We start from the raw sequence: 14,893 nt of genomic DNA on the forward strand, positions 1-14,893 counted from the left end.
CTAGATGTCTGAGTAAATAAATAAGAAGCACATAAAATTAACGAAGGAATTAAATAAACACAAACACAAACAAGCAAATATTTAAATAAACAATCAACACAGAACTAATTAATTTCATATATTTGTTAATATCCCCAATTCATGTGTATATATGCGTCAGATCAGAGGAAAGTTTTCTCAAATATCTTGCCATGAAGTATTTACATGTATATGAAAGTTGTGTAAATTCCGTTTTATCATGTGATCAATAAGAGTGCAAAGATGTTTCCCAAGTCACGGTTCACCGTTCTTTGTGACAATAAGATAAGAAGGTATCCAACAGTTCGATCATTTGGACCATTAGCAATTAAAAATCTTTTCATTATTTTCAATCATAAGTTCAGTACAAATTTATTCTTCCGTCAGAAATATACACAAAACAGTTCGCTCAATTTTGAATTTTCACCAACGTCAACTGCTTTCTCAGCGTTTTAAGCACCGACATTGTCAAGCGCCCATTGCTTACCAGCTGAAGACAGTTCACTGGTGTTCCGTGATCGACGAAAACACTTGTACTATCTGGTACCGAGTGTGAATTTTTAACGACAGATTGGTGCCTCTCTCATACAGTTCACCAGTCGATCATTTTACCAAGTCCTTGTAAAGTTGACCGTGAACCGTGGAATTCATGACTGCCCAAGGAAACATCCTGTACAAAATTTAATCACCGGTTGTATGGACAAATCTTTCTAGCGATTTAATTATTTTACACGTTTTTAACCTCGTTTTCGACATCTTTAAAACCCAGAGACGTTTATAGAATCTGAAATACCATAGCGTGTCTCGGTCGTTGTTCTCATGGTCAGCGTAGGCACATGGGGATTTAAAGCGTTGAAAAAAACAACACGTGCAGAATTACAAAAATTCCTTTTCTCGCTAATGACTTATAAGATTATTTAAAGAAGGTTGCGATCGTGCAATAAAATTGTGTTTTTGCAAGTACCACATTCCAAAGGCTTGCTGTGGTTTGCCAAAGTATTACATTGAACGAATGTAAACAAATAACTGTTCTAGATTCAGAGAATGTTTTCGGCTCAGACCAATGATGCTGTACATATCCCTACTCGTCGAGTATTAAGCACTTGACGTCTGGTTAAATGAGAGCACGCCAGGATTTGTTGTTTTTATACTGTAATACTATCTTATTAAACTTTATCATATAATTATCATATACCCACGCCGAATGATATCGCCACATCCTGGTGATTTTTAGCGTAAAATATCAGCCGTGATATTTTTAAGTGAACGCTCGACTCAAGATAATGTACAATAAACGTCATCAGTTTTTGAGTAGTCCCGAACTACTTGAAATTTTACAGTGAACAAAGTAAGCAAACAAGATATCTGGTACTCTCCGCCTACGGGTTTATTCGATGAACGAAGAGTACAACGTTGTATCTGTAAATCGATCAACAACCTCAAGTAATCTGGACAATTGCCACTCAGAATTTTTAATGTAAAGAGGATTATTTTAAAAATAATCCTTTCCTTTACTGGTAACCAATGAAGTTTAAAAAGAACAGGTGAAATATGCTCAAATTTCTTTGTGCCTGTACTTAGGCGTGCAACGGAAATATATTTTTATGGTGAAACGTTTTATTCCAATTGCATACAAAATAGACCACCTTTCACACGGCTCGAAATCAGGAAAAGGAAAGATTCCCATTGGTTAACGATTGTAATAAAATGTTTCATCGAATAAACTTCTTTTAACTGGGCGTGATACAAGGTACACTACTTCAAATTATGGCTTTAGTGCTTTTTCAGTTGTTGCCCCATGCTGAGACGTATACCGTCGCTGGGTATGATTTATTGCTATTATATCATAACAGTATATTGAAAGTCTGGTGTCGAACGTCATAGAAGGACTTTTCCTCAAGCCGAGAGCTAGTGCGCATGCCAGCCGTTGTATATCGCCAATATACCACGGTTCTTTTCGCGTCTCGACCAATTAGATCGCTGTATTTGCACCACCAATTTACTGGTATGATATAATACCAATTAATTACCAACACGACACAGGACAGGCGATATTGGGCAATAACCTCTTAATATCGTAACGACCAATTTACCTTACCCATCGCATTATTATGTTTGGTCATCTCCTCCTGATATCAGTATCTCCCTTTGGCAGGAAAATGGCAAAGTACAGTACAACGTGAAGCTCCATCTTAAAAAGTGATAAAGATCACTTTTCAAACTCTGAATTTGTCGAGTTCAATGAAGTATCTTCCTTGGAAGAGAAGAAGGCAAATAAAACTGAGAGAAAGAAAAACCTATGTGACAGATTGTTCTCTAAACTCCAATTCGCTAAAATATAATTAAGAATTCATAATTTCGCAATGATAACGGATCATTCATAGATAATATACAACTGTGGGCTCAGTCGTGTTCTTACTCAATATATATATATATATATATATATATATATATATATATATATATATATATATTTCAAAATGACCTTTACCCCATTTTAAAATTTGAATACGCTGATTCCATAATAACCTTAACTTATCCATTAGTATAAAGTAAACCATTTTAAAATAAATTTTATTAGTAAAAGATAAGAATGTCTGCCGTTAAGCTGAAACATTTTGTACATCTGTGTTTTAAAAACGTTTTTTTTTTTTGTCGCAAAGTTTGACATTGAAATAGAGCCAGGAGGCTGGTAAAAGCAATTATGTAAATGCGGGAAATAGAATATGTTAATTCGCATGAATCAGTGGCAAAGTACGTGTGAATGAGATTCAGATTCATGTAATTTGAAGCGCACAGACAGCCTGACACACGGAGCGTTTGAATTTGTTCCGTAGGGTAAAGAAAAGCTGTCGACAAACGATGGCCCGCGGCAGTACTCGACAAGTCAACCATGAAATACTGCGCATGCGTAAAGCATTATTTACGTAATGATGTGTATTCGCATCATACCAATCCATAATCCAATAACACTAGGTCAAAATTTGCAAGACAATAGTTGTAAACATAGACACAAAACAGCACAGAACAGACAGTAAATAGACGGTACACAAACAAAGTCATATTCATGAAAGAAAGATATATGGACCTCTGGCCAGAAGACCAAGAAGTGATGTCAGGTGTTTCGAAAATAGTAAGCGCATTCTGCCCCACATGTGGCACCCGCCATATATCAATCTGTAATGATGTGTATTCTGGTAATCATTCTTTATTTGTGCAAGTTTTTGATGGTCTGCCGACAAGCCGGTCGGAACCAAAGTTTTGTCCAGGATGTCAACTTAAAATTTGCTCTAACCATGTCGCACCCGTCTTCTGTTGTATGTAGGTTTTATAATGTTTTAATGGATGTAAGGCATGTTACGGTCCACAAAGATTGGGATTGACGTGCTGCCAAATTGATTCAAGGTTTCATCCTACCAGTGTAAACACTGTTTGTTATATATAAAATGAGACCGTTGCTTTGACAAAACTATGCATAATGCCTGCATAGATAGTCTTTACTCTGTTTCTGGTGGTTGGATAATTATTAGCTCATGTGTTAACACACGTGACCTGAAGTCACAGAGATGCCTGTCTGTCTGTCTGTCTGTTGGCGCGATATCACGAGAACAGCTTATCAGATCAAAATAAAATCTAATACATAGATTCAGTTTGCAAAATATGTACTGAAACACGGGAACATTTTTAGTTCAAATCTGGTTCACATTTTAGAGACTATGTTAGCAATATAAGTCATAGGTTTTGAAAAACATCATAACTTCTTTGGTGATCCTGTACATCTTACAACCTTCGTTGTTTGATGAGTCAGCTTACCACGTGTTCAGAGGCGACAATATTGTAAATTCGCCTTTGCAGGGCGCCTTTAAAGGTATACTGTCACCTGCTCCAATTTTTGCCACAGTTACCATGGGAAGAGAAAATCTAACCAATCACAGATTTTAAGCGGGTGGCTACTTTTTAAAAACAGTGCCCTCACATGGGCATTTTGAATACCAAGGAACACCCCTTTAACCATATATAGGCATATCTAGATTACAGGTGACTGTATACCTTTAAAGACTGAAGCAGTATAGACAGCACGAGGACACGCAATCATCGAGTTGGAAACTGCTTTGCAGTTTTTACTTTTCTCTAGAGACACAAAGACAGTTAATAGTGCGTATAAGTGATCACAAAGGTCTTTTTAGCTTGTGCAGCAGTAACACACTCGACTCACATACCCTCAAGGATAATGGACGGTCGGATAGACAGGTTACGAAGGTTGTTGAGATCTTGACATGGAGCACTTAATCCACTGGATCTTTTTCTTGAATTTCCTAGCACTCAAATTGAAGCCGAGAAACGGAAGAAAAATAATCTGTGTGTCCCCGTTTCGAGTTAAGCAATATTTAGTCATGATACGAGCTCACAAATGAGAGCCTCCACTGTAATTAGCCTGGAGGTCAAATGCCTTGGATTTGTTAATGGAGTTGATTGAGTAAATGGCTTGCTCCACTCAATCTGTGTCAGAATGGTAAACAAAGCTCTGACTTGAATCATTGATGAATGGAATTCTAAACCTTCGCCTCTGTCAACATATGGTTCAATTATATGGGTTTGTTTTATGCTTTCGTGGCAAGATAGAAGAGATATTTTTCCTTTTGGCATTTTCAGAAGGTTTGATTTTTGGGAGATCTTTACCCGACTGTTATCACTACTAAAGTTCTTACGCGCCTAGACTCCGAAATGTTAAAATTAACTCAATGAATATTCAAGGATTCAAGGAAACTTTGAACCCTTCTCTTTCATTACCAGGAGTAAAATTATGGGTCGTCGTGCGTTTGCTCTAAGAATAAAAAAATACGTAATACTGTATTTGAAATATCAATAGTCACTGTAGTAAGTGTAAAGTATATTTAGCCCTGGTGTATCAAATTTCCAATTTTCAAAAAAAACCCCACAAGATAATGATTTACTCCATTAGCCTGTCACAAATGTGTCATAAAAATTCGCGTAATCCCCCCAAAAAGTTTCCCGGGACGTGCTGCTGTTGAAATGTCAGGCGTTAAAACTTGTTGAAACCCAGAGAGAGAGAGAGAGAGAGAGAGAGAGAGAGAGAGAGAGAGAGAGAGAGAGAGAGAGAGAGAGAGAGAGAGAGAGAGAGAGAGAGAGAGAGAGAGCTCAGTGCGCACGATTTATTGGTTGAAGTAAACTGGCCATATGGCCAAAAAAAATTTTTGAAACAGTCAGACTAAATTTTTGAAATGCGATCGTAGCGTTTACTTGAATCTACCTATATCTTTCAGAATTCTTTTTCCGATGCAACGCTTTCCATGGTTGTTACGTAGTTGTCATGATGATGTAAGCGTGGTGCATCCACTCTTGTGTCACTACCTTCACCTTTGACGAAAACAACAAAACAACATACAAACAATGCGAAATATAAGTAACAGCGTGCCTTCGAATGTCACCTTTACCTAAGTATGCTGTAGAAATTAACACATTCTATCTGACAGTAATGGTCGCTGTCACCCAAGGACATAAGTGACATGCAAACATACAGACATTAGTGCATTTTAAATCTCTTAGCGTAACATTTCAAAATTTCTTACAGGTAAAGAATTCTGACACACAAAATTAATTTAAAAAAGGCTTCTTTTCCATGGCGGTTCTAAATTAAACTTTGCGGTAAAGACGACAGCAGGCAGCAAAATATTGGATACATCATGTCATCATTACTTATGAAAGGAGGGGGTTGCGTTTAAAATCTTTCTGATTTTCCTGAAAATCCTTGCTCAAGTTAATAAATTTGTTTACGACCTCTGCCTTCTTAAACTAATTTTTTTGACAACCAGAAAAGATGAACTTTTTTTTCAAGTAGAGAACATGCTGAAATAGTCGGTATCTTTACAAAGCCTGCTTAATTCTAATATCACTATTTAACACGTTTGTATATATATATATATATATATATATATATATATATATATATATATATATATATATATATATATATATATATATATATAATAATATATACACGTCTAAAGGTTCAACATGTGACAACATGTTTTGTAGGCAACAGTAGTTGTATCACTCACCCAATAATTGTACTGAAAATATTATCAAAAGATACAGATGATGTCATTGGAATTTTGTATTGATCCATGATATGTTGTTTAATGAATATATGTATCCCATATGTTTATCAATTAATGTAGCTCAACGTATTGTAACGTTAAAGTTACATAGTCTAGTGAGTTCTTCAAACTAGTGAGTATAAGGTACATAAGGTTTTTGTTAGTTTATGGAACATTTTTAACACCATAAGCTTTTGTTAATCATATTTTTCTCAACTCTGTCCCCGTTCCCCCCGTAGAAATCGACGGCTCCCTAAATCATGAAATACTGTGTAAATGTTATCCGAGTCGAAAGGGAACAATGGCCGTTGCTTGTTGAATGAAAACGTCGAGTTTCTCTGGAATTAATGCCAGAGTATGATATCAGATACATTCAAATGTGTCATAGGATCCATTTTGTAACATGAATCTCGTAGGAATGATATCAATCATAAGTTTACTATTATCCCTTAGATGAGTATCGTGTACTACAAGGTTAAAACAAAGTCCATGTGCCCGTTAAAGTGACAGCGCATTAGGCAGCGGTCGATGTTGTGTTATTGATATATAGACGATTTTGTCGGTGAAAGGAAAAGAATATTATACCTTAACATGAGATGAACTATTCACTTTGGCATTTGTGTTGGTGTTTTTATACTTTACAAAATTCTTTGTCATAAATACATAGATGATTGTCCGTGTCCTGCAAAAACAACTGAAGTCGAACGAATGGAATTTCGGAGAAATATTTTGAGTGTACGAAAACGCTTTCGGAAAACAACAAGGGCCCCCGCGCCAAATTACCACATTTGTTTTCTGGTGATTAAAGTGTATGTCCCGCATAAATTCAAAGTTAATTTTGCTTAAAATGAGCCATGCTATATGATTTTGCCACCCCTACTTTATCAAATAAATGCATCACCCCAATGAAACGACGCGGTTAAATATTATTAAAATGCAATATGTTGTGCGACTTTGAAGTTAGCTGCCATTCGGGTCGTTTCGGAATTCGCGGGCATTGCCACCGGAAATGACGTAACTAATAGAATGTACGAGTGAGTGTGTTCACCTCGGCCATAGCGAATGCTTACCGCTGTGGCTTCAACATGGTGAGAAGTTACGTCTTTGGTGGCTGAAGTAACTGCAGCCATTGTCAGTTTATTGCATTGTAGGATGATGTATTAGCCGCATTTGACAAAATTACAAGAAAGGGTCGGAAAAGAGGCATTCAGACAAGCGTTTTCTGCGGTGCACATTTTCGAGTGCCGTGACTTAGAATAAACAGTAATTGTAAACACGGTTCGGAAGCCAGATGTACGGTAAGATAGACTTTAATTCCTGGAGTTACTACATCGATTATGTAATCGCAATGCCGTACCAGTACGACCATTGTCACCAGAAAGCTTCGCGTGTATCATCATCAACTGTGGACAAGAGCGAGAACAGCAGCAAGACTGCGACAGGTTGCCCAAAACATGTCAAGGATGCGGGGGCCGCGGAGAAGTATGGCCGTGTTTACATCCCCCAAGACTGATCGCCGATTCAGATGCTTTACGAAAGTGATTGTAAATAAATAAATGAATACAAGTACTAGATCTCATGCATGTGTGACTCTATAATTAGTAACGTTAGGAGATATCTAATTTTATATTCCTAAAAAGTTTACGTAGTGATTGACTGACTCTTTGCGAGACTGAACGATAGGTTGTGTATAATACAGCACGGCGCTGCCAGTAACAGTGACACAACGTGTAGCAAAGAAGTTTGTATTGACGAAGCAGTCGCGTTGTCGTCATCTGTTCCCTTCTGCTCGACTAAGTCTCCCCTAAAATATTTTAGCTTCATGAAACAATGAACACTGTGCTTTATATCGCTGACACTTAATCAAGAAAAAAAAACTGCGGAAGCGTAGCTGATCACTCCGTCACAGAAATGGCCGGCTGAGCCGCCCGGCCTCGGGTGCCAGTGTGCCCGATATTTACATCATGTCAATTTTAATTTATCTCTTCCCGAGAATTTGGCTCGACATGTCTTTACGGTCACATATTTTTAAAAGTGCCAATGTTCATGTGAGGTTTTATAACACCAAACTGAAGATTTTGCGGCGAGAATACTACCTTTGGTGTTTATGATAACATGACCCCTCAGCCTGTTCCACTCCCAGCTGTTGATAGGAAAGATGTTATGAACGGTGGACAATTTTCAACTTGATCTCTAAGACATTTATATACAAGCGTCATGGTGTAATTCAAATTTTTATATACAGATTTTGAACGAGGCAATTTGTGTTGAGAAGTAATAATAAGGTGGGATGGCAACTCCAGACTTATATTTATATTTTGTTAGCTTGCGGTTGTGTGTACGGTAGTGCACTGGTGTGTTTGACTGTGGTCACGGTGGGCTTGTCACTGACGCGACGGTCAACAAGAGTTCCGCTCTTGTTCTCGTTTAGGTTAAGGTTCCGACTGTTAAAATTTGCAGGCCTGTAAATTCTGAACAGCTTTGTCATATCTTCTGTGACGATGATATTCTCAGTTGCACTGCTTTCACTCATGAAATTATCACTATCTCCATAGTCAATGCACGAAGTCACCATCACCCATTCTATTAGTGACGTCACAGCTACTTACGCCAAAACGGGGCGAGCTCGGCAATTTCCGGAAATGTCGCCATGATGGAAATCGAAAAGTGCAACTTTTCCCGTGTTTTCGTCGAAATAACATAATACAACCGTCTAAAAACCGCTCAAATAAGCTCAGTTTGTGTGTAAATGTTTGTTTTATTAATACCAATTTCATTGACAACCAGAACTATAGTATATGCCCCAAGTCAAACGAAAAAGTCTCAAAATGTGGCAGGACTCACACTTTAAGTACCTGATACTGGAAGGTTTATCACTGGAGGACCATAGGTCATGATGCGATAAAATGTGTGACCGATGGTTGTAATTTACCCAGTGCATTTTATGACAGGAGAGCGATCATGATAACTCAATGGCAATGTGGATACTACGCCAGGAATTTGATAAATTGAGCAATGATTCCGTGACACCTGCCGTAAATAAATCAGTATAATTTTGCTCAATAAAATTCTGAACAGTCGTGAGTTTTTGATAATTATCATCCTAAATACTACCCATTAAAAAATATAAAATACACAATTAGAACAAAATGGTTTACACTCATCAAACAAGAACTGAGAAGCTACTAGATATAGTTATCTATATATTCACCCTGTCTTAACATAGTGTATACACATATATAAATATCGTACACACAAACACATACACAAGCGTGGTTTACACAAGCTACATGATATTCACGGTGAGTTCATGGACGTGAATTGCAAAACATTTGCCATCATTTATATTTGCATCAGAGAAGGATCCTCCTCAAAATGGGAAAGCAAGAGCCGCTCTTAAAATGAGGAGTATAGCCAAACATGTTATATGGGTATGGCCATTCACATTCTGTAGTAAGAAAGATAATGTACATATTCAAGCTATGAAATCTTGTTTGATCATCACTTTTCAAAAATATGTTTATTTTTCATTTTTTATAGACTACAAAAATTCAAACAAGAGGCAAAGATGTGACAGTTTTATATAAGACCGGCGTTCTACGCAAACTGGTGAGTAAGAATATACAACTGTTCAAATGTACTGACAATCAAAATAGAATCATATTCGTAGGAAACAGTTAGAAAAGTTATAGTCTCAGCAACAGATATTAACATAGGGGTAAATATCAAGGAATTCTAACTTATATCAGATTAAGAAAATTCTTGGGTGAAAAATACTTCAGACAAAGATCCAAAATTCCAGAGATAGAAATTGATATGTTATTCGCATGGCAATATGATTTCCAGTAGCAAAAGTGTGAGATACTTATTGTCTATACTAGTACAGGACACAAACAAGGAGCAAAAACACAAACGGTGAAACAAAAGAAATTTCACTTCAACTCATCACGTCAATGAGCTGTTGTTGTTTTGGTTTTTTTTCAATAACAAGGCAAATTCAATCGGTTTCAAACACAAAGACACAGAAAAATCAGTGCAGATATTCGGCAGGAATTTATGTCTTTGCTACTCGAATTTTCTCAGCGCCCGAAGAAGCAATCTGCGAAGTCAGAGACCGATAAACTGAATACAAAATCGTGATGAAACAACACCACGGGCACGGGTTCAAGGTCTATGAATTGTCATTTTTACCTCTTCTGAAGACCGACAACACTGTTAGACTATATTTTCTAAAGATACCAATTTTGCACCTTTACAATACGAAATACTCGGGGGAAATTATTAATTTCAAATAGGCTAACCGTCAATGTTCGGAGGCATATCATCCTTTCAGGCGCTACCATTCTGTTCATTTTTAATTCAATACATTTTAAATTCTAATGGGACTGGTATGGTGTTTGTATAACGAGTTAGTCACCATGCAAGTCATGCACTTATTAGGCTGATGCACCTATTGTCGTGCGTGTAGATTTTTTATGCCCTGTTTCCGCATCATGCCAGAAGATAAGTAAGTTGACAGCCACAACCATAATTCGTAGACTGGGTTCACATATCTTTCTGCTTTGGCATGTATCAAGTGGTAATTCCATCAAGCAATGCGTGCATGGAAATCAATTTTTCTGATCAATCACGATCACACAGCTCTTGGTCAACGAAATAGCTCTGCATGACATATTAAGTTGTATTAGTTCATCCTTTATATGTAAGACAGACGATAAAGGACAGCCTATCAGTGTAATTGAGGTGTTGTACTTTTCGGGCTGCCATGTGCAAAGAGTAGGTACAGACATATAATCCTGCAATTATAACAATGTTATTGTACTTCTATCAATTATTTTTTGCAATATATTTAAATGTGTTTTGATATTATCAGCGCTCGATTCTGATGGTCTGTATTTGACGTTGTATTATGTGCCTATGCGCTAATCTTGTTTGTTGATAAAAGAAAACTAATGTCGTTTGCGCACTGGTTTTGCATTTTCATGACCCGCAGATTTTAAAGTTCTCAAGATCACCGTTCATCAGTTGCAGACTTGTAACGTTACAAAGCCTGGGAGCGTATGCCCGTGCTACAGTGTATACGCTCTCCTTGATTCATGTGCCATGGGCGGACGTACATGTTCGCTCAAAAGAGTCGCGCCCTGAATCCATCCATTTTCTTCTTAATATTGCGTGGCCAGCTCATTATTTCCGGATCAAGTACGGACTGTCGGCATCACGTTTAGATGTATTAAACCCCCAGAACATAAAAACCTACATCACGAAGTGTTAAACTGCTGTCAATTATTAATACTGTCTTCTCACACATTTACAAGTCAGAATTTTCTTGAATGTTTGTCTAAAGCCTGGATGGAACAGACCGTAAAGGATGGGGTTTAGGGTCGAATTGATCCACAGTAAATAGCTAACCACGTCCCAAGCAATCTCCGTGACGCAGTACTCGGAGCACAGTTGGTCTACCACAACAGCCATGTTGTGAGGTGCCCAGCATATAAAGAAGACGACCACGAGCACTGCTAGCGTTTTAGCAGCCTTTCTGTGTCTTTTCTCCCTATGGTCAGAGTACGATGACGACGTGGCCGTCGAAGCCGGGTTTGTCAGCCGCTCTCCAGGTTTGTTTTCCCTGCTGGGACCTTCTTGAGTATTGTTGCTCGAAGTAGTGGCGGATCCGGTGCCAACAGCTTGAACATCGTAGTGCGATGCGTTTATATGTCGGTTGTCGTCGCTCATCATATCAGTAGCCTGTATGGCGTCCATGTTGACGATGGCGACCTGAGTCTTGACCACGTCCTTGTAGAACTGCTTTGTTGGGTTGTCGGGGACCACAGTCTTTGCGCGCTTTCGAATTCGGTAGTAAATCGAGCCGTTGAGGTATACCAAGGTCAGAAGAGGGGCGATGAACGTGACGACAACGAAGGCTACCGTCCACGCAGTATCGTAGAGAAATTCAACGTCGCAGGTGTCGTCGTAGTCGAAGAAAACTCGACCCGTCCATGCGGGGTAACCCAACACGAGGGGTAGTATGATAACGCAGGTGAGTATCCAAGAACACGCACACTGGAAGAATACCCGCTTTCTTGTCTGCATGGTGACATGGCGTACCTCGATGGTAAGTAACAGATACCTATCCAAGGAGATCAGCAAGACCGCAAACACCGACTCGATTGTGGCGATGTAGTCCACCGTCGACCAGAAGCGACAGACATCCTTGCCAAACGGCCAGTACCCGTGGGCGTAGGCCGCGACGTTCAGGGGTAGAGACACCGCTCCGACCAGGAAGTCCGCAAGAGACAGGTTCACAATAAACCAATTGCCCAGATTGGCCCGGAGTTTCTCGTCGATTGCAAATGCTAGGATGGTTAAGGTGTTTCCAAATATCGTGCCGATCGTGATAATGCTTAATACTATGGTGCCTGGAAGTCGATTTTCATCGAAAGCGGTTTCGTCGCCGCCCTCGCTGCTCGCATTAATCGTTACCGTAGATTGGCCAAATGTGACGGGGTCAGTCATTGCGACAGGGAACTTTAATCTGAACTTATATCAATGCATTAAATGTCTGCAAATTTTGCCGTTGGGTGAAATACGACTATTTTGTTTCTCATTTATTTGAAATAAAATTCCATCTCCAGTCTGTTGACAGCCTCCAGTTATATTGAAAATTTGATTAACGGGGATTTAGAACAGCTCAGGTTTCAAAATGTCTTGATTATCATCGATTTTGGGGCAAGCAAGATGGAACTCACCCGCAACACAGGACAAATCCATCAATATGAGAGAAATGTAACCAAATTCAGGAAGAACGCAAAAATATTGTTTTAACAAAATTGTACGTTGCGACATCACGAGGAGACAATCCGACAGCAGCGACGGACGTGCGTATACACGCGAGTAGAGATGAGTCTCTCGGTCCAAATTCACAGTAGATTGGTATCACTGACGTCGCAACAGATGGCAGTATAGATGAGATACCGTAGGCCCACTAAGCTCGCGAGTCAGGTTACAATGTACATCATGGATATAGTAAGATTATGATAAAAGACCAACGCTACACAACTCGAATCTTCTTATTTCCTATTGTAGAATCAGTGAAATGTAAACAGATGAGAGGAATGCGGTTCAGCACTTAAGTCTGAGAACGGGGGTTCCTGTAGATGTCTACTGCTTACTTCAGCACCAGCATCAAATGAAGAAGTGAGGTTAGGTTTGACCTGAAAACCAATGATAGATAATAACGCAGTTTATAAAAGGTCCAGTATACAAAACAAGGGTGAAACTCATGTCGGAATATCAAATTATGACGCAAAACATCTATGCATTTACGCCGGCTTACACACACCGGCATTTTGCATCGGAGTAATAGTAGTCACGTATCGGTTAATGAGTACATGCGATTCAACCCAGAACGCTACGAACATTATATTACCGATATCAGTTCGACTGGATCAGTTTGCTTCGTTTACCTGAAACAGACAGTCGCAATACCATGGGCGTTTCCCTTTTGTCGTTGGCTGTGTATCACTGCTTAGCACGTTGCTTTCTGTGACAGATCCTCTGCAATTAACGTGTGCGAAGCGATTATAGTTGCTTTAGTCTTGACGTGTGTACTGCACTGTTAGAGTCTAGCTGTACATGCTCCGAGCCATGGGATACGTTAGCACGCGGAAGATACCATTATGCCTGGAAAGAAGGGGATAAAGGTTGCATTTTGACGAGCTTTTTCAGTGCTGGACGGAACCACTTTCATTAACTGTTTACAGTTACTACCTATCTGTTATGTCGTAGTATGATCGCATTTACCGCTGAATGAGATGGGCGGGACGAGAGTGTTGCACAAATGTAATCATATCCTCAGTAAAAATCTCAGCTGTCGGACATTTAATGATTTAAGTAATATTATTACCTTCATTCATTATTTTAAATGCGTTATGTAATATCTAAAGCCATTAAAATAACAAGGGGGGTAGGTTGAATTGTTCTGTCGTTGATACATTGGAATTAAAAGTTTATTTTCACGTTATCTGAAACCTCTTGCATTTCTGCAACATGTTGTACTCGTTTAACCAAACCACCATCCACCATATTACAGTTTGAATTCATTCTAGATGACTGTACAGAATATGACAGGGCTTTTTTGAGGTCCAAGTTGTGTAATATCGCTGCTTGATGTTTCTAAAAGGATGGTATGGGAATCGCGTTGTGACATTTATTACTGATTGCATCTGTTGATATCTAATATAGAATATATAATTTATTCTTATGATGACTTGCAGAATACTTCAAAATTATAGAACAGTAGTTGACTATATATTATTAGCCATGGTACGGTGAGGTTGGATGAAAAACTATAAATTGAGAAGAACGGGACGGGATATCGTTCACTCATTAGCCTACATTAGCTGAAATGTTTACTAAGTTTAACACGCTGTACGGTGGAAATTGCATAAATACCCGATGCGTCGTTCAGACCATCGGCCCCGATAGCTTGAAGTTATACAGTCACCTGTAATCTAAATATGGCCATATATGGTCAAAGGGGGGTTCCTTGGTATTCGAAATGCCCATGTGAGGGCGCAGTTTTTAAAAAGCGGCCACCCGCTTAAAATCTGTGATTGGTTAGATTTCCTCTTTCCATGGTAACTGTAGCAAAATTGGAATAGATGACAGTATACCTTTAATATAGTTACAGTATCTTCACTATATATCCATTTCGATGCAAACCGCTAGTCGTCAGTGCACGGTAGATAGTCCAATTCCGA

The 14,893-nt window shown here is 38.7% G+C and overlaps 1 protein-coding gene across 2 annotated transcripts; it reads right to left on the reverse strand.

Annotated features, from left to right (window-relative positions):
- Positions 1-9,447: 9,447 nt before the first annotated feature.
- Positions 9,448-13,779, reverse strand: LOC139129329 (histamine H3 receptor-like). 2 transcript variants are annotated; one of them, XM_070694966.1, is made up of 2 exons: positions 13,561-13,758; positions 9,448-13,345 (listed from the first exon to the last, which is right to left on the reverse strand). In XM_070694966.1, exon 2 carries the CDS (start codon positions 12,645-12,647, stop codon positions 11,424-11,426), a length of 1,224 nt encoding a protein of 407 aa, XP_070551067.1. In that variant the 5' UTR covers positions 12,648-13,345; positions 13,561-13,758; the 3' UTR covers positions 9,448-11,423. The 2 variants fall into 2 exon arrangements, with proteins under 2 accessions (XP_070551067.1, XP_070551075.1); XM_070694974.1 differs by having other exon boundaries at positions 9,634-13,345; positions 13,598-13,779.
- Between the last annotated feature and the right edge of the window lie 1,114 nt (positions 13,780-14,893).

This window comes from Ptychodera flava, chromosome 1 (assembly GCF_041260155.1).
Source record: "Ptychodera flava strain L36383 chromosome 1, AS_Pfla_20210202, whole genome shotgun sequence".
In the NCBI taxonomy this organism is placed as follows: Eukaryota; Metazoa; Hemichordata; class Enteropneusta; family Ptychoderidae; genus Ptychodera; species Ptychodera flava.

Bases quoted from the DNA above. Each gene is read 5' to 3' on its own strand.
- LOC139129329 (XM_070694966.1), bottom strand. From the start codon at position 12,647: ATGACTGACCCCGTCACATTTGGCCAATCTACGGTAACGATTAATGCG.